Below are 22,765 nucleotides of genomic sequence, written 5' to 3' on the forward strand. Positions count from 1 at the left end.
TCCGTCTGACATGGAACTATAAAAGCAAGACTGTTGAGATTAAGCATGCAGCTTCCAGACACATAGTCGCAGGGCCTACTCTAATGCCGCCCAAAAGTGCCACGCCCACACTTTTGAAAAATGTTTTGATATTTCTTCGATTTTACTTTTTTGTAATTTGATCGGTATACCATATGCACAACATTCAAAATTTGGATTAAAATCCCAATAGGTTATCGACACGAATCGGGATCGTTATCGAATAGGACAAGAAAATATTGGTGGAGAAACATCGATGTTGGCCGACAAACGATGTTTCCGATGTTTTTGGCGAAAAATATCGATGCTATGAACATATTGCTTGAACATGTTGTTTTAAACACCGACGTTTTAAATATAAGCAAAAAAATGTATCTGTTTAACTTAAAAATTATTTTTTTTTTATATTGCTTAAATAAAAAAGCAGTATTTAAACTAAGACATAACAAACTTATTGTCGTCTATGTTTTCATCCGCCGCTGGTCCAATAATTGCTCCTATAAAACATATTTATGCAATTTAATGGAGAAGTAAATCAGTATGCATACATGCATATATACACGTGCAACCGTGCAAGCCTTATTGGGGAGTTCAAGACTTACATTTCAGATCCACGTCTTCCACAACGCCAGCCAACACCAACAGCAAGTCACAATAAATTTGCAATATGCTATTAATAATTCTATTAAAAAATATGAAAAATTAATTTATACTTACAATTTATGCACTTTTCTACTTTGATGCGCAGTAGAAATGTAAAAACTTCAATAATTCCTCGAAAAACATCGATGATTGTGATTTTTTGATAACATCGAAGACGTCGATGTTTTGCCATTTCTACGAGAAAAAGCGGCGGTCACACTGCTTGAGCATCAATTGCGAAAACGAAACGAATCGGAACAGAAAAGCCGAAACTGCGTTAGTTGTGAAGATTGCAATATTGCATTTGCGTTGCGAGCGGTTTGTCAGGACAAATAGTATATTTCCACCATGGAAGTCGACGAGGATGGATACGAGGTTCCCTCCAGCAGCAGCAAGGGCGATAAGAAGCGCTTTGAGGTGAAGAAGGTGAGTGGTCAGCAAAAAAGCGTGTCATTGGCATTAAATGTACTGATGGTAACACTCTCCTCCTTTCCGCTTCGCCGAAAATAGTGGAACGCCGTGGCATTGTGGGCCTGGGGTAAGTAGTAATGCGGATTGTAGTGCTCCGACTCGGGGAATTAAACGCATTCCATTTTCTTTCGTACAGACATCGTAGTGGACAACTGCGCCATCTGCCGAAACCACATCATGGACTTGTGCATTGAGTGCCAGGCGAACCAGGCGTCCGCTACTAGCGAGGAGTGCACCGTGGCCTGGGGCGTCTGCAACCACGCCTTCCATTTCCACTGCATCTCTCGCTGGCTAAAGACGCGCCAGGTGTGCCCACTGGACAACCGCGAGTGGGATTTCCAGAAGTACGGCCACTAAAATCTACAAAACACCCTAGACACCAGATGGAGGGAGCAGCACTTCAGATCAACTACTCCCGAGTAGCCTTACCATCCCGCAAGCTAGATGATGGCGGCCTGCTTCATCTGGACATTAATTCATTTAAATACCTTTTTAGATCTTAAGCTAGTGGGGCGAGTCTCGTGAACTGCTGGCCTTCACAAGCACAGTTACCGATTCCCGAGACTCCCCAGGAAGCGCACGTTTTTGTAACGCGTTAAATAAAAGCTGTAGATGATGGAGAAGACCAGACGGATGTTTCTACCTTTCCCGCTTGGATTCGGTATTCACTGCGACGATGGCATCTCACCGCGATTTAGGCCGTGCCTAAATTTTCAGAGTATATAACTCATGTCTGGCAAAAAATATGCTTAGTCATTGGGTTCCATAAATGTAGCTCTGTTCAGTTATCCTTGGGTGGCAATTGAGGAGTATACATAAATCTGGCTAGAAGCAGGATAAAGTTGAAAATAGGCTAGTTTTGCTTAACTGTATGCTTCGTGACCACCTCCATTCCCAGATCAGGCTGTTTAGATATATGAAAGTAGTTTCGTACAAACAAATCAAAATCAGTCGATGCAAAGAAAGAGCTGCGTATGTAAAAACTAAATGTTCTTTTTAGTTTATTATGAATGTTTTGCGGCCGCGGCAGCTTAGAAAATAATACACATTAGTTACAGATATGATTAAAGTATATGGTATATATCAAATATGATTAATGTTTAATTGCATACGCTACAAACTAAACTTATAGGTAAACAAAAAATAATTATGTCGTTAAAAAATCATCGAATTTACTTCGTGTGTGTGTGGTTGTGATGGTATAGGTGTAGTTTTAGTCTGTCGCCTTTTAAAAACTAAACTTTACAGAGAACAAAATAAACAATAAGCTGGCAATGAAACGAAGGGCAGGGAGTGCGAGTTGTTTTGGATTCACGTGAATTAAACCAGATTGCATGGTCCGTCGAACCCCTTGAACCACCACTTGTATCGAGTTGTATTAAGCGTTTTATTTGAATCTTCTGTTCAATCGTTTTCGCTTGCTTTATAATTAAATTTCCCGCTTTTTGGTTTATATACATTGTTATTGTTATATGTATGTGAAAGTGTAAGCTCCTCCTCCTTTCGGCCTCTTCAACCAGCTCGCTTTGTAGTAATTAACATTAAGTTTGTCTTGTATATCTTGTATATACACCATGCATATATGTTATTGTTTATATATTGCTGTTCTGGTTGCCGCTGCTGCGCTATTGTTTTCTTGTTTGGCTATTGTGGGGTGGGAGTCCCAAGTATCCTCGACTATGTGGTTGTTTCGTTATCTTGCAACAAACAGAGGGGCATGCTTGGTGTAAAGTTGGGTTGGGTTTGGGATGCAAGGCGTCTAAATCCTCTGCTAATTGCGTCCTAAATCCTCCCATTCTGACTCACAGGTTCTCCTGGGCTGCTCGTCCGCTGTTTAGGTCGGTTAGTTCTCAACTGTACATGATTTCAATGCGATTTAACTCTATTCTTAGCCGTTTAACTATCAAATTGTTGGTGGTGGTGCTGCTGCTGTTGCTGCTGCCGATGTTGCCGCTGCTCCTGTTGCTCCCGCTGATGCTTCTATCGTGTTTGCAACACGCTGCTCTTTGCTGCGACCTTTTCCTACTTCTACGATTCAGACTGCCACCTGCAAAATAAAAGCACACCACACACACACGCGCCACATGCAACGCGGACACAAAGTAAAAGGGTTGGGAGAAACGGGGAGTAATCACAAAGAGAAAGAGAGAAATGGAAAAGAAAGCAAAAACAAAACAAGTTACAATCTGGTATATATCCGGATTCGCATTAACAAATTGGTCAGCCTGTTGCTTTGCTTCCCGAATATGAAAACCCATGGCGGGTATATCAGGGATCATCTACTTGGACTAAGATCTAAGCCTACGGTTTCTATAAGGTGCTAGGAATCAGCAGCAGCAAAGGCAACGACGCCAGCAGCGCAGCCATTCTCAGTCTCCATCCCTTGTTATTCCTGCTTCTCTGCACCTGGTGCTCCACCATGTCCTCGCCGTGTACTTTCCCCCTACGCGCTCCTCCTCTTCCCATGGCAATGGCAACTGTGCTTAGTAAATTTGCTTGGAGATCAGTCGTTGGTTATTTCTGGCCGTGATGATTGTTTGTATGATGGTAAGATGTGACTGCGCCCGTTGAAGTGGAGGTGGGCACCACTCCTGCTCCTCCGCCGCTGCTGGTCTTCTGCTGGCAAATCTGCGGCTGATTCTGCAGGCAGGCGAAACTGGTGGGGGCCAGCAAAGCACAGGTGCCGAATGTGTGTTTGGGCATGCTCAGGAAGCCAGCTCCAGATCCTCCTCCTCCTGACGAACCACTGCTGCTGCTCACGATGGCCTGACCCTGTCCCGGACTTGGGGTTCCAGTAAATTTGCCCAGCTGGTAGTAGTGCATCGCATAGGAGTCCTCGCCAGCAGCTCGTTGCTTGCCATTGGGAAAGTAGCTGTTGCTGTTGGTGGTCGATGTGCAGGCTGATTGAAAGGAGCTGCTGGTCGTCGATGAGGGTGATTGGGCAGCAATGGGCGGTCCCACTGTGGAAGAATCCACTGGCTCTGCAGAGGTGGAGGTAGCTCCTCCCACTCCACCGGATGAGTTGGTACTGCTTGAGGATGTATTAACCGTCAAACTGGTGCTGCTGGCGTAGGAGGCATTAAAGGACTCGTCGCCACCGCCTCCACTGCTGTTTAGGTCATCCAAGCCGCTGCCCGATCCCTCTGCTGCTGCTGGTGGAATGTCTATGGTGTGGGATTCGTTACCAAAGATCAAGCGGAGTCGCTTCTTCTGCGGTGTTCCATATACACTGCTTGGCGCCGGCGATCTGCGTTGGCTGCTCCTGCTCCGGCTGCGCTGTTTCTTTCTCTGCTTCTTGGTGACCAGCTGCAGCTCCTCCTTCGGCGGCGGCTCCTCTTCTTCGGCAGCTGGCTCTTCATCCTCTTCTTCCTCGTCCTCATCGTCATCGTTGCCGTGCTCTGAAATACCCTCCATGCGCAGTATCTCGTATTCAATACCATTTGAGCTGCCGGCGGTTAGGTTTAGCGCACCTCTAGCTGACCCCTCTCCTGCTGTCCCTTCCCGATGGGAGCCAGCTGCACCTCGACCAGCTGCTCCGTTGCTCAGACTCGTTCCGAGCTCAATTACTTCGTCTAGGATTGGTGAGCGTTTCATGCGCAACGTTAGCTTCAGCCTGCGCTCTGGAGTCTTCAGTAGGGGCTGAACATTGCTAATGGTTGTTGAGGAGCATGAGATGGCAGGTTCTCCGGCCTGGGCCCTCTTGCGGTGGCCACCAGTAGAACCGGTAGGGAATCCGCCCAACGCTTCGCAGTGGATACTTTGCGCTGCCGCCAGAGCAGCGGCCCTTCTGCTACGTTTCTGCTTGACCGGCGAATAAGTAACTGATTCGTCCTTTAGCTGCTCCTTGATTCCTTGGGTGGAGGGAGGATCGGGATCGAAGCTGGCCAAAAGGTTCTTCTTGTAGGCGGGAGTCGGGCTGCAGCTGCGACGCGTTGCCTGCTGCTGCTGATTTTCTGATGATGTGGATGAGGGTATGGACGAGGCCTCACTTGGTGTTGGCTTCCTCGATTTAACACTAAGTCTACCGCTAAGATTTGAATTATGATTAATTCTACTGCTATTATTACTATTATGATTATTACAATTTGTAATCGTTGTTGCTTTGTTGCTGCTGCTGCTGCTATTTGTTGTGGTTGCAATGTTATTGTTATGGGCAGTGGCTAATCTTGCTACCAATCCTACTCTTCCCGCACTATTTCGCGTCACACGCTTCTGCTGCTCCTGTTGCTTCTCCTCCGGCTTCTCTGGTTGTGGTTCCTCCGCCAGGCTGAACATTTTTTGCGGCAGTTGGTGATCCTGCTCCTTCTGCTCTTTCTTTTGCTGCTCGCTGCTGGTGTCGCTGCTCTCACCGTCCGTCAGCTTTTCCTTCTGGCGTTCGCTACGTCTAAGCTGGCGCTGCTGGCTCTGGTGCAGCGCGGCAATGGCCATCTGGGCGGGCTTGCAACGCGGCATAAGAACCACCGGTGCCTTGGTTGGTAGCGGAATGCTCGCCGCGACCACGGGCGCGATCACCTCGTCCGCGGAGGCGGTGGAAATGCTGCTGCTGGTGCTGTTAACTCGTATAGACTTGCGCAGACTGGTGGAACGACCACCATTAACCTCGGAGCCCGCTCCGGCGGCCACGCTGCTCACTGTTGTTGCTCCAGCATTTCCTGCAGCTCCTGTTCCACCAACTCCTGGTTTCTGCATGGCTGCCATTTGCTGTACAGCCGCTGTGGCCTCGGCTCCAGTACTTGCATGCTGGCCATGATTGTGGTGATGGTGAAGATGATGATGGTGGTGATGGAAATGATGCTGATGATGGTGCTGCTGCTGATAAGCTGCGTTGGCCATGATCATCTCGGCATCGTACTTAGTCATTCCCTTTTGTCGGAGCTCCTTCATGGTCAGCGGTGAAACAACAACATTCGGAAGTTTCTTTTCGAGCAAAGAGACGGCGGCTGTGGCCTCTTTGCCGACAGTTGATTGTTGCGAAGGTATGGACAGCATCGCGCCACCAGTGCCTCCTCCTGCTCCAGCTGCTCCGCCAGAAGCCACCAATCCATTTGTGCTGCTAGTCTCGCTGGGGCCAGTGGAATCATTTGTATTACTGTTGCTGTTTGAGGTGCTGTTTGTGGAGTTGGCTCGGCTCTTGATGCGGTTAATCCGATTGTCAGTCTCCCTCAGACGATAGCCACCATTATTACCAGGTCCACTGCTAGCCAAGCCGAGTCCCATACTGAGTCCCAGCATCAGGCCATCATCCTTCCCGGCGAAGGCTCCAGTCCCACGGCGTTCGCACGTTTCGCACTCACAATAGCGATTAGAATCCCCAAAGAAGTCCTCGCCGTAGAAGCAGGTTATCTCCTCCCCAACCTCAATGTCGCGCAGGACCTTTACACACGCTGTGTCCCTGCCGGTGGCTAAAAACTTGCAGTTGGCGCGACAATCGTGGTTGATATAGGCAGCCGGTCCCAGCCACAATTGGGCGCAATTCTTGCGACAACTATACATTACTGAGAAGTCATTTTTGCCAGAGTGCAGCAGAGCAGCCTCCTCCGCCTCCGTCAGCTCGGCGATGCAACCCACCAGGCATTCGATCTTGTCGTTCTTCGACCACCGCTTCGTCGAGCTAATCTTGGCGCCACGTTGCTCTTCCAGTGTGTATCTGTAGCAGGCCTCGATTGCAAACCCGCTGTCCTTGTCAAAGACGCGCAAGTATCGGACGATCTGGAAAGCATTGGGCAAATGGGTATCTCGATTAATATGAATTGTACCATGCACCACAGAGACGAGTAGCCATGCTTTAAAAAAAAATATAAATTGTTAAAACGGGAAGTTTCGACTTACATGATCGTGGAGCCGCTTGGTGGCAATCTTGTTCTTGTTCTTGAGATGGCGCGGTATCCACGGCCCTTCGTAGATGCGCTGGATGGCTATATCGTAATTCTGCGTGTGGATAAAATCGTCCACGATCGCCTTTAGTTGCTGCGTGTCCACCTTAAGGGGCCGAAAGCGTATGTTCATCTTGTGGGTCTGGAAACCAAGATGGGGATCGAGAATCAGCGATGTGGCCAGGTCATCGTTCTCGGACAGTTCCCGCGGCGACATCCCAGTGGATTGCGATAGGCGACTGACGGCGCTGCCGTTGCAACCATTGAGTCCACTAACCACCGATCCAGATCCGGATCCTGATCCAGCAGATCCTCCGCCACTGCCGTTCGAAGACTGATGGGACTGGTGATGGTGGCTAGGGTGCTGGTTTGTCTGTTGGTAATGGGTGGCATGTGGCTGGCTGTGGGCCACCTGATGATGCTGCTGGTTCGTCTGGTTCGATGGAGGTGCGGATGGCGGAGGGCCATGGCTCTTCTGGGACATGGACGACAACAGAGCCGCAGCCGTCGATGTTGACGTGGAATTGGTGGCTAGTGAAGACGTTACGCTGGTGGTGCTGCTGGCCGAAGCGGTGGGGCCACCGTTTGAGCTGCTAGAGCTGCTGCTGTTTGTAAATCTGCTGCCAGTTTCACCGCGCCGCGTGTGATTAGAGCCGACGACCATTCTGCAGGACAGTCTGCAAGGATAAGGGACGAACAACATTACAAGTATATACAAAACAAACTGCACAATTTTTCACTCGAATACTCAGCTAATACGATCTTAGATATACCAATTCCAACAAACCCAATCAACCCGGCAATTGTCAGCTGTTTTGGAATTTGAATCACTGACAGACAAGCTCTTTTATTACATCTGGCAACGCCGCTGTGTCTGCTAACACGACAAAGAGCGAGATGGACATATGTTTCCAGGACTAGACTAGGACAAAGGCAAAGGTCCTGCACCCATACATACACTCTCTTTCACAGGATTGGATGACTTGCAATAATCCTCAATCCGCAAAACATCTGTTCTGGCATTTGGCAATATATTCGCTTAATTTGCTCCGTTGAAAATGGCCCTAATTTAGTTTTTATTCGTACGGCTTCGCGTTTGAAAGAGATAGAGAGAGGGGGCTTGTAACTGATGTCGTCGACAGCAATCCCTCTCGCTCGCACTTATACCGAGCCCTTTTAGCCCATGCACACACACGTTTAACAAAAATCAATTAACTTGAAAGCACATGTAAAAAAGTATTGATCCACTAAAAACAAAAGGCACTTCGGTAATCCTGGAATGCACCCACTGCCGAAAATATTTAACATTGATGGGTACGCGTATAAGTATATGCTGGTGAACAAAACGCGAGCATAACAAAAATGTCTTATCGATTTGCATGCGCAGCAGACAGTAATTGAAAATCTTGTATTTCCTTGAGTCTGTGCAACAACTGAAATACCTTTCTGGACATAAGCTAACATAAACACAAGAGAGTGGTGCTGGGAAACATGGCTGGAATTGAATATTTGTTGTTGGTCGATTTGTTCTGAATGGAAACGAATGTCGCTTGCAAATTGCTCTCTCAGCTGTTTACAAACGCATACACACGCATAGCCACATAACGCAGGTGAGAGCGAGAGGGAGGCATATGCGCAGTGAGAATGGTAGATGAAGGGTTGCCAAGTGCGCAAAGGCTTGCAAATTGAGTACACTTGTGTGCGGTTTAACCGAAAAACGGGTGTTTACAATAAATTTCAATGGGGGGGAAGTAGCTTTGTAATTTGAGTTCGCCAATTTTTTGTTGTTAACAGCATTTCAAAGCGGTTGCCAACCCTAGACGCTGGCTGGTTGCATGGTAACGAAAAATGGCGGCGCCTATTACACACACTCACACACATGCACGCACAGTCTGCTGTGTTTATGCACTTCATGCTGTTCCGATTTTTTTTTGCACTTTTTCGATTTGTTGTCTGCATTTACCTTAAATGAATTATTCACTAAGGCGCTATTGTGCCTCTCGCTCGAACTCGCAAAACGATGCTTTGTCTGCTGCTTCACTGTGCGTGTGTCCGTCTTTTTCCACGGCTTTTCGTCGAGACTCACAAATACAAACGGCGACACACTGGATGGGAGCTGGACTCCGTTTTGGATGGCTTGGCTTTGGCTGCGTACCCAAAATAAATCGCGCTTGCAGTGCCAAATCATTTTAGTTCTTGACGCCTTTGTTCCCCAAAAACTTCCAACCGCCGTCCATGTCTCGTGCTCTCTCTTTCGCTCGCCCGCTCGCGCGACGCTCCAAAAGTCGAGAGTATGGGAAGAGAATGTATCCCTCGCTCTTTCACGCCTAGAAGCTGCTGTAGCACACACAAGCACACGCACACCCAGCCGTATGCATATACATATATTCCCTCTACGAGCGAGACGTGTGTACGTGCGTATGTATGTATGCTTTTTTCACTTCTTTCTCCTCGGCGTATTTTGCACCAAGTGTCGCTGTTGCTATTTGCTACCGCCGATCCTCTTGACGAATAAGTCGGGACTTGTATTGGCTCTAATTCGGACTTAGTTTACAAAATGCGGCTGCTTTTTTTTCCGCGATACTCGGATTAGTGATGTAAAAAGACGTTGATGCTTCGACCACTGAAGTCAGTGCGATATATATCGATAATTGAATACCATCGATTGCTACGATTAAAAGTGCCACTGCAGTTAGCGGATACACTTACCATTCTCCATTCCCCACTTGAAAGGATCGGTGTAATTCCTCTGCAGAGAAATTAATTTCCGTTTACTGTGCAATAAAGTGAAAGTGTTCGGATTTATCAATGCGTACGCGTATTCCGCTTTCGACTTCGCCACCAACCATTGCTGCAAGTTACCATTACCAGGTGGACCTAGTTCCCGCCAGTTTTCGTTCATTGTGTTCGTGCCATCGATAAAGACGTTTAGTGGTGTTTTTAGAGTTTCGCCATCTGGTCACTTAAGCAGTTTCGTTTTTTTTACGTGAGTATTGTCAATTTGGTGTGTTGGTTTATATCCCAGTTGAAGACTGCGTGGAAATAGTTTAACTAAGTTTAAAGGCATCATCGTAAGGTTAGTTAGAAAAAAAAAAAGAAAAAAATCTACAAATAGCAGGCAAGAACGCTTTCGCAACCACAAGAAAAACGAAAATACGCACGCATTCATCTGTGGGAGAATCGGCTTGTGTGGGGGTGAGTGGATGTGTCTGTGTGAGCATTTCTGGAAAGTGCCGTTCTCTATATTTCGAGTCATCATTATCCCTGCACATTACATTATCCTTTCTTAACATATCATCGTTGAATCACCACGAAAGAAACCTCGAAAGTGCTCGATCGTCTGTTATCTTCGTACGAAAATAACGGTGATTTGAACACAGGCATAACCTGCAAGTTAATGCAATAAAAATTTTAATCAGCTATCACCTAATTTTAGTCAGTTTAAATTTTGAAGAGAGCGACTGCAAACTGCAGGGATATGAACATACAAAATTCACAATATATATATATATATATTATATATATTATTTACACACATGTCTATATGCTTAAATCTGTTATCAATAATTGACGACTTGGTGCATGTTTGCTTCGCATTAAAATGATTTTTTGGATCCACACACTGTAAAAAAACCCACTGATTGCACTGCAACACATTTCTCAACCAGAACCTAATATTTTGTACTGAACCTAACTGCAGGAAAGTTAACCAAACAAGCCCAAAATGCCCAGCATCAAGTTGCAATCTTCGGATGAGGAGATCTTTGACACGGATATCCAGATCGCCAAGTGCTCCGGCACCATCAAGACCATGCTGGAGGACTGCGGAATGGAGGACGATGAGAATGCCATTGTTCCGTTGCCCAATGTGAATTCGACGATCCTTCGCAAGGTGCTTACCTGGGCGCACTACCACAAGGACGACCCCCAGCCAACGGAGGATGATGAGAGCAAGGAGAAGCGGACAGACGACATTATCTCATGGGATGCTGATTTCCTAAAAGTCGACCAGGGCACATTGTTTGAGCTTATATTGGCAGCGAACTATCTGGACATCAAGGGCCTCCTGGAGCTCACCTGCAAGACTGTTGCAAACATGATTAAGGGAAAGACTCCCGAGGAAATACGCAAGACCTTCAACATTAAAAAGGACTTCTCGCCCGCCGAGGAGGAGCAGGTGCGCAAGGAGAACGAGTGGTGCGAGGAGAAGTAAGGCGCGGCATTTCGCGGGACCAACATTAAGTTGAAAACAGCTAGGGGATGCGGGAACGAGTTGGATTTGCAGCAATGCAACTTTACTTAGTTGCTACTTTTATTATTTTATTTTATTTTTTTTAACCCCAGCAGAGACTCATTTTGAATTGTGTATAAATGATCTGCTGCTGATGTGATTCGCGGGGTTAATCTTTTGTCGTAAATATATCTCATATACATACATATGCGAGATTGTAACACTCTCTTTAACCTACACTTGATTTCACTTTAATAAATATAACTACCCAACACAAACAGCCTATTTTGCGGGCTTTCGCGGAGGGGTAAGGGTCCAAGGACTTCTCAGATTGAGAAGTGCTCTTTATTTTGTATCTTGTGTTAAGAAACGTTTGCAAGCGTTTGAAATTGACGCATGCCATTTATAAACCAGTCGGTACACTTGTGCGCGTTCCAAAGAAGGTACCTTAGATTATCTTATCTATAGAAACTACATTTTTAAGATCACGCTTTCGGCGGCGAATAGCAAGTAATACTGTGGCTGCCACTTGGTACAATTGAAATGCGCGCCAACGCATTTTCTCATATGCGGTGCGTTTCGCAGCACTTAAAAAGCTTTTCATTTTGCTTTTAAAAAGCTACGACGGGTGTGAAAATCAGATTTGTGACGCTATATCTTTTGTTTATATCGTCTGGGGTACAGCATGGTTTTAGGATTTCGGAAGAAAGCTGTTACTTTTGTAAGAATCGAAGAACGGGGGGATATTTATTATTATAATATTAACTTTGTCTTTGTGTGCTTTTGAAATTATGAAGACTTCGAAAGACAATACTCTTTATTTTCAGATTACTCATTAAGAAAATTCCAACATAGTATTCATGAGTTAAAAATGAAACAAAATAATTTGATTTGAAATATAATTTTTTGGGTATCCGCTGATATATAAACAGGATAATTTTTTTTAGTTTTTCTTGTTGTCTCGTTTGCCAATGCTGAACAAAGTAGCCAAAGGACCTTCACTTGGAGCTTTCAGAGCGGAAAATATATTCGGGGACAATTGCTTTGAGTGTGCACTTGGCTTGGCTAGATGCCCGTGCCAAACTTTCTTTGGAATTGATCGCTGGCCCTAGCCAGAAATGGAAAAAAACGAAGAATAGTGCCGCACAGTTGGTGTAGAGCGTTGTCCAGCTCTCAAACTTATGTCCTCAAATTGTTCGGAAACAGCAATTTTTGATTGTGCTGGGCAAGAGCTTGAGTATTAAGGGTCCTCTTACAGTTTCTGAGTGCGGAAGGTAACTGATATTAATTTAATTGCATACAAAGGCTGCTATTTCACCTGTTTATTGCAAACAAGCGCCAATTGAAGTTTAATCGAAGCAGCAGGGCAGCGCCAATTGCCTCGTGAGTTATGGTGGCTCAGCGCGCCAAGGGGCGTGGCTATTGTGTTCGACTTGGGGCCAGGGGGCTCGCCATTTCAATTACCACGGGGAGAAAGGGGCTGTGCTCTTGAGTCAAAGACTGAGGTGAAAGGCAGGCAAGGCAAAGAAAGGAACGCACGGCGGAGCCAAAAAATTGTAAAGCGGCCCGAGCAGAGGAGCGGAAAAGAAGAAAGGACTTTCCACTCCCCCAGCCAACTTGGCAGTGCCAAGGAGTAATTAGTGTGCATTTCCTTGGACACAGAGCCCCCTCCCACCATCCCCTTGCTGCGTGTGTTTGTGCAACATTTGCTTTTCCACTTCGTTTGCGACAATCAAATGTAACAAAGGAGCGAAAAAAGGTTGCACAAAAAAGTGGGAAAACAAAGCTGAGATGGGGAAGTGCAAGGAAGAGGATACAGCGGAAGATCGGAGGCAGAAATACACTGGGAAAAAAGTGTATGCTGCTTTGGCATTTCTCAATTGAACAGGGGCACAGGGAATGCAACTGGCTTCACACCTCAAGTCCTCCAAGCAAAATGATACTTATAGCATCTAGCCAATCATCATGTGTAGCCTCTGAAAGTATGCTATAAATGATTAGGTAATTGAAAATGTATTTGCCTTCAGTGCATCTGCCGGCACATCTGCCATGTGCCATCGCCACTCCACACTCACCTGGCTGCGCCCTCTTATCGTCTAAGTCGTCGTCCTCCGCCGGAACGTGACATTGAATACGTCTGCATCCTGGTGGATTCTTCCGCTCCTTCAGCAGCTGCTGGCCCCGCTCCCAGTCCGCTCGCCCGATTTCTTCCACTTCTCAGCTCCTGGCCAGGCCAGGCCAATGCTAATCTCTCTGTAATTAAGACTGTCACTCATTCAGGCAGTTGCTTTCCGCTCAGTTTGCCTATCTTGGGAAGTTTCCAGGTCCTGCTCTTTTTCGTCCTTGCTTCAGTGGCGTGGGCGAATAAATGGGAGGCACATTTGAATTGCCTTTAATTGCATGTTGTTTTTCCCACTCCCAGTTTGATTGTCGTGCATCCAACGCATCCCTTACATCCCTAATGGAATAGTCTCCTCGCCTCGAGACAATTTTTTAGGGGCATAATGTAGGCGGGGTGATAAAAGGCTTGGATTTCATGCTCAGGATCAACTCGTCAGGGGATCACAGGGGGTGAAATTGGCTGGCCTAAATGCGATTTCTATTTACTTCCACTTGACTTACGAGTTGGCTAAGCTTTTCGCAGGAATGCAACAGTCAGTCGATGGGGCTAACAAAGGGCCAAGCCGGGTAATTAAGATTGCATAGAGAGCTCGCTTCTTCTAAATATAACAATGGCAAGGGGAAAAGCCTACACCATAGTCATTAAAGTGAAGGAAAGTCGTACAGCACCGCTTCAATTTTATTTGGATATTTCGTTAATTTATATCGATACTAATAAGAAATCTTTATCTTTATAGTGCAAGTGACACAAATTGGTCCACTAATAAGGAGCGACGCCCGTTTAGCAGGCCACCTAGTGTCGCTTCCTGATTTGTGATGACACAAGCAAACTTTGGATCTGCCGGAGACTTCGACTTGGACTCCACTACTCGACTCTATTAATACCAGAGTGCTGGATTGCCCCTCCCGGCAAAAAACCCGAGATTTATGGCTTCCACTGGGAATGCGTGGGATGCTATAGTAGGACTTGGACTGCGGCCCACACATCGGCGGATGCTGTGTCCACACATTTGGATATGTGGGTGAGCCAGTACATATGTAAGTGTATAAATACATGGGCGTGCAAGTGTGCAAGTGTGCAAGTGTGCCAGTGTAAGCATCATCTCCCTTCGAAAATTCCCTCGCCTCGCCAGTGGATATGTAAATAATGCAACTTTCGGTCGGCCCATCTATCAAAGTCTTGAGGGCTGGGGTTTTCAATAGGGTGATGGGGATGGGGCTCTCGGTGGAGATTCTGCTGAAACGTTTTGTTTATTATTGGGACGACTTTGTTGGCCAACTGTTTCCCTCGGCCTTTAATTCATGTGCGTAGTTACGATGATTCGATCCCAACCGACTTGTTGGGTTTGGGAAATTCGGATAATTCATGGAGGAATCATTAGTTGCTCACGACTGGCACTGGATCGTATTTATTGTAGGCTAGAGCACAGCCATCGCTGGGTATCACTGGGTATCCCACTGAAGTAGTTCCTACTCCCACCTCCAAACTCTTTAGTTTGTAATTCTATTTATATGCACTCGCTCCAGAGTATCCCTATGTACTCGGATCTTGGGTAAGCATGTACTTCTTATGGTGCAGATGGGGCTGCACACTTTTATTGCTATTGTTGCCGCTTCTGCAGTTTTGGAATCTTCATTGGCACTTGAACATGAAATGGAAATGTTCATGGCGTATCATGATTCTGTATCCACTCTCGCCCCATGCTCCTCCGAAATCTTCGCCATGCCTTTCGAAAATTTTATTTACTCCGGCGGCCAATGACTTGCGAAAGAATTTCCTAGTGTTATTTCGGACACCATCTGCTGCCAGTTCTTGTAGGTCAGATAAACAGTGCGTTTTCAGAACATATTGCATTTTGAGATGGAGATAGTGAAATACTAAAGCTAATACGAGATCGACAGTTCGTCGTTCCCCGATACTTATACATTATCTTGCAGAGCAATTGCAAGCTTTGGTCCACTGCCGTGTGGCCCAGCAGATGGTGACTCCATGTGGAACACTCACAAACAGAGCGCGCTGCACACGGTTTGTGGCGTCATAAACTACTCTGTTTCATTGCAGCGCTTTTCGGCCATAAAGAAAAGATTTCACCAAGCCATAATGCATAGGGGAAATTTACGGAAGAAAATGTACAATGAGCTGTCAGGCTATGAAGTATCCAAGTCCACAGGCCCATTCAAATTTTCTATTCTATTTAGAAGACTCTGAGCCGCGGCTAATTTTGTGCTCCTATCTGCATACTGTCTCCATGTTTGCTTGGGTGTGATATACATATAATATCCGTTTCACTGAATATTGTGCTGCAATTAGCAGCAGAGTTCAGCTGACAGCTGTTGCACGGAATTCCCAATCGAGTAATAGCAGAATAGCAAAATCGAATCGGGGCTCTGAATTGGAGGAGGGGCTATACAGGGTTCAAGGGGGGTCACTGACTATTTATGCAGGCAATGTGTGTGGAGCAAGATGAAACGGAACCGGCAAAGCGTCCATGCAAATTCTTGAAATCATACACTCAAAAACACACTTGCACCGGAAAGGGTGTAAAACGGGCAAGGGAATAGCAGTTGTGCACGAAATTTACATAAGAGTACAGAGTAAGAAAAAATGACTATCAAGTTTCCAATGGTGAACACTAGCTTCGATAGTGCGTCAAGTTGGGCATGCCGTAGGCAGGAAATACTCATCACGAGGTTTCAAGTTGAAAAGGTAAAAAATGTAGTTTCGGAACTTCCTCCCTATGTGCCATCATTTGTGGGATCACACATCCCATCTTTGGACTCCACGGCACGAAGTGCTGCCCTGCCCTGCCAAGATTGGCAGCAGCTGTTCGGACCTGCTCGAGCAATTACATCTCCAGTGTCTACCACCTCCAGTGGGCTGCTATCACTTAAGCAATTGCAGCTAAGGATTGGATTGACTGGCCAAGAGAGCTTCGGTTCGTTGTGCAATGTATGTATATAAGGGCGGCCAAGGAGTCGGGTGGCTCTGCAAACGTTTGCCTTAGATGAATACTATGCCATCTGCTGCCTGAACGACGCAGGAAGGGAAGGTTCCAAAGGCAGCAACAGGAGCGGGTGCAGGGGCAGGAGCTTCGAAAGATGCGGGCAGCCAGAAGGTCGCATAAAAGTGTGGCATAAAATATGAATTAAAAAGCAGGAGGAAAGGGCGGTAAATGCCGCGGGGGTCCGAGGGTGCAGGATGATGGACAAGCCGGAAACCCGGCAGGAAACTTCGTGACCGTTTGAGTTCCTGCCGGGCTTGCACAGACAAAAGTGAAAAGTGATAAGCGGCTTAGGACTCGGCTAATGAGTCGTTACCCTATCCACTCGTTCTATTTAGACCAACAATCCATTGCTGGGACTGCGTGCATATTGTATCTGCCAGTTCCGTTCCCCACCCTGCAACTAGACGTGAGTTATGCGAACTTTTTGACAGCAACTCGGATATTTTGAGCCTTCACCCAACCCCTTGCCCATGGAGAAACCCAACCGCAACTCTCACCACAAAGTATTCAAAATTAGCACGCAGCCCTGGCAAACCACACACAAAGTTACTTGGCCGGGTGCAAAAACCATAAAAGTGAAATTGATGTCGGAACAGCCAGCTGAAAAGAGAGGAGAAAGCAGGAGCAGGAGCAGGAGCAGGAGCAATTTCTACGGGGTGGCCGGATTATGACACGTTGCTGGTGCATAAATTAATGACAGACTCTTCGGTTGGCACTGGGCTGTCACCTCACGGCAACCTCAAGTCATCTGGCGAGTGTCGAGATTTTCTGCGGTTTCGGGTAGATGATGGGAGGTGGGTGGTATTAAGGGATGAGGAGCCATCCCCCGATCCCCGGCAGCGTGGGTGCTCAACAATTCATTATCTAAGAAGAGCTATTAGCGATTCCCGTGCGATTCTGACTCAAGGCTCCTCATCCGGCTGGCTTATAAAGCTCGACTCAAGCACCTGCGTAAGCAAACGTAATCAGTACATCGAAAAAATGAAGTTTCGAGCCTAACCATCTATATCAATAACACATACGGCAGCTATAGGTCAGAGTCATCCACATACAGCCGTGAGCTTAGATGTTCCGATGGCAACCTGAGTGCTGCGTTGCTCCTGGGATTGAATTTGTGTCGATATCAATTTATAACACAATTCATCAGATATCAAGAGCCTTGAATGGAGTGCAATTTCTGCTAAATTGAAATAAGTTTGAGACATTCCCATCGATGCAATTACCCAAACTGAGTGGAAATGGTCAACGGTCGATGGAGTACACAGATATAAATAAAAAGTGTGGATGTGTTCAAATCAAATAATATAGTTAGCTAATATAGCTAATATATAGATAGTTGAATAGATAGTTCATTTGTCTTGTCCGTTCGAAATAGGTTCGCAAGCGCTGCTCTTTTACTTAATATTTTTGACCTGTTTTTCTCTGTGTACTATTGGCAGTGGCGCAGAGGCGGAACGCTGGGGGCTGCCTGCCAGGGTTATGCAATCCAAAGTCATTCGTTTGCCTGGCACTAAAAAAAGAGCTGCATGGCTCCCGGCTCCTGGCTCCTTGCTCCTTTTCCCCCATAAACCCAGCAGCCACCTTGGCTCACTCACCTGCCATTTGCCGTGTGTTCGCTTGTTTGCTAAATGAACAATTTATTTTATTTTTTCGCTCGGCATTTCGATGTTTGCCGCTCGACACTCCTGCAAGGATATCCTGCTGCTCCATAAAGGACAACACCAAGGAAAGCTCCTTTCACCTCGCTATTTCCCCAGTTTTCTCTTTTTGCTCTCAAGTGGAAGTGGCAGTGAAGTGCGATAGTTTAGCATTTGTTTGCCTTGCTTTTGTTGCAAATGAGTGCGCTAGATTTCACTCGCATTTTATTTGCAAACAATTTTCAATGTTTTTCCACTGCGTCCCCCGCTTTTCCATTTTCCTCTTGAGATATGACACAGTGCCAGCTTTCCATTTTCCGAAAAGCAGCGAAAGTTGTCAACTCTGGCCATCGGACCGGAAATGTCCTGAACCCAATTAAAAAATCTGTGAATGTAGTCAGCAGGGATCTGCATCTGCGAAGGCTTTGCTCTTCGTGCGGCGTTGCTAGGGTAATAATTTCGTCGAAATGAACCATTTAGATGAGGAATAAAATTAAAAATCCTTTGTTAACCCGTTCGCAGTAAGCTTTATCAAGCTGCAGTATCATGAGCCAAACAGAAATGCGCAGGTGTTGATTTCATATTAACATACAGGCAAATAATATGTTCAACAACTTTCGGTTGGCGTACATATGCATTCAAGATCCAGAGGCAAGAATTAAATTAAATTGAGCTGGATTTCCGATCTACTTTAAAGGCATTTAATCAATTCCATTTAATGCCAAGCACTGCTTCTCCTGGGCGTGGCACAATGGAAAATCTCCTCCGATTTGGCCCGCATACAAAGCCAATTACAACGGCCTCCTCCTGGGCCGGCCGCCCACTTTTGGCGCTTGGCGTGGCAGCGGCCACAATTAGAGCAAGTGCATCGGTAGTCACTGGGACCGAGACCACTTCTCCACCACCAGCTGACTGGAGCTCGAGTTCCGAACAGTTCGTCAACGAGTTTGCGTGTCGTCACGCCTCGTCTGCATTTTGATGACTGGCCGTAAAACAAAAGGCTGGCAATGGAGTGGGAAAGGATCGGGGTCGAAGGACCGCATATCCTGGTTGAATAGGAAATGTACGAAATTCGGCCAAACATGGATGAACGGAGATTTTAGCCTAAGGTCCGCCTAATTAGGCGGACTACTGCTACTTATAATAAGAAAATATTAAGTAAACAGAATTTCCAGCATCTTCGGCAATCGATGGAAAATTATTATAAGACCAATGAAATTATAAAAAAATTTCGAAAATTGGTTTAAAAGTGTGGTTAATCCAATGCTTCCAGTTTATTTCAGACCAAATTTCGGACGAAGTTGAATTATGTTGGTGTTTCCTTTTTAGGGAGAAAGTCGTCATCGCTTTCATCGTTATCATCGTCATCATTGTTCTCATCGTCGTCATACTTAATCCGCTCCACGAGGATAACTTCATCCGCATCAGACCACTCGATCCTCCTCCTATTCGGGCGAGCAATGCCAGAAAAAGTGGCCTTGAGGGAGCTAATGCTGACGTTCGAGACTCGGAGAGCCTTCGATTTGAATATAAAAAGGTTGAGCGATTCTATGGCTCTCTTGGCCTCGGTTAAACTATTAAACTGGATATATCCGTAGGTATCGATCACCAGCGAGCCAGGGATTCGGCCATAGGGAAAGCAGAGCAAAGACAGCTCCTGGCGGGTGCAAGGCGGTAGGTTTCTCAAAAGGATCTTACTTACTTTTCAACGAATCAAGTATACCCTTTTGCTCTACGAGTTACGGGTATAATCACTCATACGAACTGAGGGCCTGTTTGAAAGGCAAAGGGTTGCCAGTGGAAGGAGGAGCAAGTGGCACGCAGCCCTGCGCGCTCGCTCAGTTTGCCATTTCAAATAGTTGTAATTGAGGGGGTCCTGTGCGCCATGTGGCAAATCCCAAAATATATTCTATGTCAATCTCTGGCTGGCTTACACCCGGCCCCCAGTCGCCCACTTTTCCGGGGGAGCGACTTAGCCTTGGCTCAGCTTTCCACTTAACCTTTTTCGCTTGGCTAAGGCCATGGCTCGGGCTTGGCTTTGGTTTTTGGCTTGTCTCGGCCTTGTCCTCTTGTCATCCCCGCGCTGTAGTCGTTTCCTTCTACTTGTTGCCCCCTGTCCCACCACCCGACTTCGCAGATTATCGCCCCAACATGGGGCGTCACTGAAAGAAAAACTACTTCAGGACAAATACTCCTTTAATTGGTTTTTTGTTTGGTGTACATTTTCGAACTTAAATCTTGTTCCTAAGCGCTTGAGATAGCTAATCGTTGTTAGATGCAGTAGGGAATTGTGACCCTGGGTCGAAATTATTACGGATTTACTTTGAGAATGGCAGCTCATCCAACAATACAATTGATAAAGATGAATGTTACTTTGAAGGCAAAGTAAAGTAGTGGTTTAAAAATGACAATTCCTTGGAGTGCATTTTAGTGCTCACATTTCAGAGCTTCTAGATGTTCTCGAATTTTCACTTGGCAATTCAATCGCATGAAAAAGTAGACTGCCTGGGTATCTGTTTTCCGTTCTACATTCCCTACGCCTCTGTATTACCCCAGTAGCCCCTCATCCCCATATCGGAATACGCTTTTTTGGCGCGCTTTTTTCTTGGTGTGATATTAATTCTATGGGAAATCCATTCCCAGCACAAACGTGCCCATTGAATCGCTTTCTAGTAGCCGTCAAATGCTTGGCGCCAGACTTTTTGCAACCACCGTGGCTCTTCGTCCTGCTCTCCTTCTTATCCTCGATTGCTTCAAAGCAGCTTCCTCCTTGCGATTTCATTGTTTTTCGCCTGTTTGTATGGCACTTGCTCCAATGGCTGCACTTGCATTCAATTGGACGCGCCACTCGTTGGGCGCCATTAACAACGAAACAGTTGGGCATTTAGCAACACTGGGCGGATTGAAAGCGGATTGAAATATATTCGTGGCAGTCCAATTGCGGTGGTCACAGAATTTAATTCGCTCAGGAAAGTACACATTACAAAGTAAAGGACAACACGTTCCCCTCTTTCACAATCTTTGCTTGACATTTGGGAGTCACTCTCAATTTAGTTTTTTTTAGGTTGACCCTCGTTTGGCAGTCGATAGATATTCGTCAAACATTCCGGTTACGCAAAAAATGAGCAAAGGAAGCGAGGAACAATCGAGGATGCTAGGCTGCACACACATACGTTCTTTGTATATCCCATATTCCTGTTTCTATCATGCAGCTAACAATCCGTCTGTCTATCCATCTTGCCGTCACACCTCCACTGTAAAACGGCATCTGCGTGCCACAGTTTCTCCACCCGACCATACCGACTAACACCCTTAACCCCCTGCGACTTAAATCACTACGGCCCCCTCTTCACACCATGCCTGTTAAACCGTTGAGTGACTTTCAACGATTTTTGGATGCATCGCAGTGACGGAAGCTGCCGTCTGCTCGCCCAAGATAAACCAGGAAGCCATCTGCGTCTGCCCAACCTCCGCTTCATGGCCCCTTTTCCGAGGAATCCCCTTTGATGCCCCTCGATGTGCTGCAGGCGGCGTGTGTGGGATTCCCCATTGTGCAGGAGTTGGGCTCCCACCTGCACCACCTTGGATATCTCGAACAACTTTGCTTGATGAGACTGTTGCTGCTGCACTGCAGCAAACTACGGTGGTAAAAATTGGGACTTGAAGTATAACAAATATGAAATCAATTATCATACGAACTGCAAGCTAAACGTGATCGATCGATCACTGCTTATTCACTATTAACTCTTCCCATGATTCAAAAAAATATCTGTGTAAATATAACCTTTTGAAATTTTTTCGTATTTGTTTTACAAGCAGATATTCCATATATGAATGTATGAGGATCACCATGTGTCAATGGTGTCTTGCAGTGTTTTAAACTTTCTGGAACTCATGTTGTAGGCCAGTGTTTTCAGATTGCTTATGCGGGCTCAGGCCTGGTATAAGGATTGGAATTGGGTGGCGAAGGGGATGATCGTTCTGGTACTGCAACCCCCCCCCTCCCCCCTCTTTATGCAGGAGTCGGGCAAAAGTTAAGCAAATCGCATATTTTATTCATGTGTTCATTAGGCAGCTACAATGTGCGACCGAAAATGTTTAAAGAAAGCGGCGAGGGGACAGCTGAAGGGGAGTCCTGAGTCCTTGTCCTGGCGAGAAGAAGGAGTTGAGTTGAATATGTGATGGTGCGTGGTGTGTGGTGTGTAGTGTGTGGGCTGGGCCGCACGGCAATTCATGGAGCTGCAAAATGGGTCGCCAAGCTAGAACTTCAAAAGGGAAACCAAAAAGGATGCAGGGACATGCGAGTATTCAGACACCTTCTGCCAATAGAATTCAAAGGGGTTGGCTGGCGCGCTGAGTGCATCACTGTTCACTGTTATATAAGCCAAAAAATGGGGACACCCTGATAAAGTCACTCCGTGTGTGTGTCCGTCCTTAAAGCCTGGTTGGCTGTGATGACATAAATTTTTACTTAAATTATATGACGCGACATGACTCCGACCAACACACAGATATATTGCTGGAATGGGGAAAAAAATAGTGGAATATGCCCGCCGCATAAATAAAACTCTTCGTTTGGATGCAGGGCAACTGCAGCTAACTTTACGTATGTCACAGGGCCATCCTTTCAACCTCTGCCCCGGTTATCCTTGTTAGCTTCTTTCACGTTTTCTGACGTGGTCAAATGCATTTCCATTTCCACGCTGCCAAGCCAAAACTGCAAACAAATTTTTCGGTTGGCGCGCGGTTTTCAACCAAAGTAGGCGA

The 22,765-nt window shown here is 46.2% G+C and overlaps 3 protein-coding genes and 1 long non-coding RNA gene across 11 annotated transcripts; 2 read left to right on the plus strand and 2 right to left on the minus strand.

Moving 5' to 3' along the window:
• Positions 1 to 396: 396 nt before the first annotated feature.
• Positions 397 to 828, minus strand: LOC120285313. 2 transcript variants are annotated; one of them, XR_005544588.2, is made up of 3 exons: positions 736 to 828; positions 621 to 635; positions 397 to 515 (listed from the first exon to the last, which is right to left on the minus strand). It is a non-coding gene; the product is annotated as an uncharacterized LOC120285313 (long non-coding RNA). The 2 variants fall into 2 exon arrangements; XR_005544587.2 differs by lacking the exon at positions 736 to 828 and having other exon boundaries at positions 567 to 692.
• Positions 797 to 1,759, plus strand: LOC6724797 (RING-box protein 1A). The gene is made up of 3 exons (XM_002105802.2): positions 797 to 1,086; positions 1,171 to 1,198; positions 1,268 to 1,759. The coding sequence occupies exons 1-3, from the start codon at positions 1,009 to 1,011 to the stop codon at positions 1,486 to 1,488; spliced, it is 327 nt and encodes a 108-aa protein (XP_002105838.1). The 5' UTR covers positions 797 to 1,008; the 3' UTR covers positions 1,489 to 1,759.
• A 349-nt stretch (positions 1,760 to 2,108) lies between these two features.
• LOC6724798 (histone-lysine N-methyltransferase Suv4-20) lies at positions 2,109 to 9,663 on the minus strand. Of its 5 annotated transcripts, none has more exons than XM_016173168.3 (4): positions 8,968 to 9,663; positions 6,961 to 7,681; positions 5,214 to 6,840; positions 2,109 to 3,178 (listed from the first exon to the last, which is right to left on the minus strand). In XM_016173168.3, exons 2-4 carry the CDS (start codon positions 7,666 to 7,668, stop codon positions 2,982 to 2,984), a joined length of 2,532 nt encoding a protein of 843 aa, XP_016037579.1. In that variant the 5' UTR covers positions 7,669 to 7,681; positions 8,968 to 9,663; the 3' UTR covers positions 2,109 to 2,981. The 5 variants fall into 5 exon arrangements, with proteins under 5 accessions (XP_016037579.1, XP_016037580.1, XP_016037578.1 ...); XM_039297105.2 differs by lacking the exon at positions 2,109 to 3,178 and adding an exon at positions 4,820 to 5,158; XM_016173169.3 differs by having other exon boundaries at positions 3,117 to 6,840.
• Positions 9,664 to 9,839: 176 nt separating this feature from the next.
• Positions 9,840 to 11,513, plus strand: LOC6726641 (S-phase kinase-associated protein 1). 3 transcript variants are annotated; one of them, XM_016173271.3, is made up of 2 exons: positions 9,840 to 9,990; positions 10,705 to 11,513. In XM_016173271.3, exon 2 carries the CDS (start codon positions 10,729 to 10,731, stop codon positions 11,215 to 11,217), a length of 489 nt encoding a protein of 162 aa, XP_016037584.1. In that variant the 5' UTR covers positions 9,840 to 9,990; positions 10,705 to 10,728; the 3' UTR covers positions 11,218 to 11,513. The 3 variants fall into 3 exon arrangements, with proteins under 3 accessions (XP_016037584.1, XP_016037583.1, XP_016037582.1); XM_016173270.3 differs by having other exon boundaries at positions 9,930 to 10,080; XM_016173269.3 differs by having other exon boundaries at positions 9,952 to 10,199.
• Positions 11,514 to 22,765: the final 11,252 nt, after the last annotated feature.

Source organism: Drosophila simulans, chromosome X (assembly GCF_016746395.2).
Source record: "Drosophila simulans strain w501 chromosome X, Prin_Dsim_3.1, whole genome shotgun sequence".
Classification (NCBI taxonomy): Eukaryota; Metazoa; Arthropoda; class Insecta; order Diptera; family Drosophilidae; genus Drosophila; species Drosophila simulans.

Bases quoted from the DNA above. Each gene is read 5' to 3' on its own strand.
- LOC6724797 (XM_002105802.2), top strand. From the start codon at position 1,009: ATGGAAGTCGACGAGGATGGATACGAGGTTCCCTCCAGCAGCAGCAAG. The intron at 1,087-1,170 runs GTGAGTGGTCAG...CGCCGAAAATAG, and splicing joins AGCGCTTTGAGGTGAAGAAG to TGGAACGCCGTGGCATTGTG. The intron at 1,199-1,267 runs GTAAGTAGTAAT...TCTTTCGTACAG, and splicing joins CGTGGCATTGTGGGCCTGGG to ACATCGTAGTGGACAACTGC.
- LOC6724798 (XM_016173169.3), bottom strand. From the start codon at position 7,668: ATGGTCGTCGGCTCTAATCACACGCGGCGCGGTGAAACTGGCAGCAGA. The intron at 6,841-6,960 runs GTAAGTCGAAAC...AATGCTTTCCAG, and splicing joins CCAAGCGGCTCCACGATCAT to ATCGTCCGATACTTGCGCGT.
- LOC6726641 (XM_016173271.3), top strand. From the start codon at position 10,729: ATGCCCAGCATCAAGTTGCAATCTTCGGATGAGGAGATCTTTGACACG.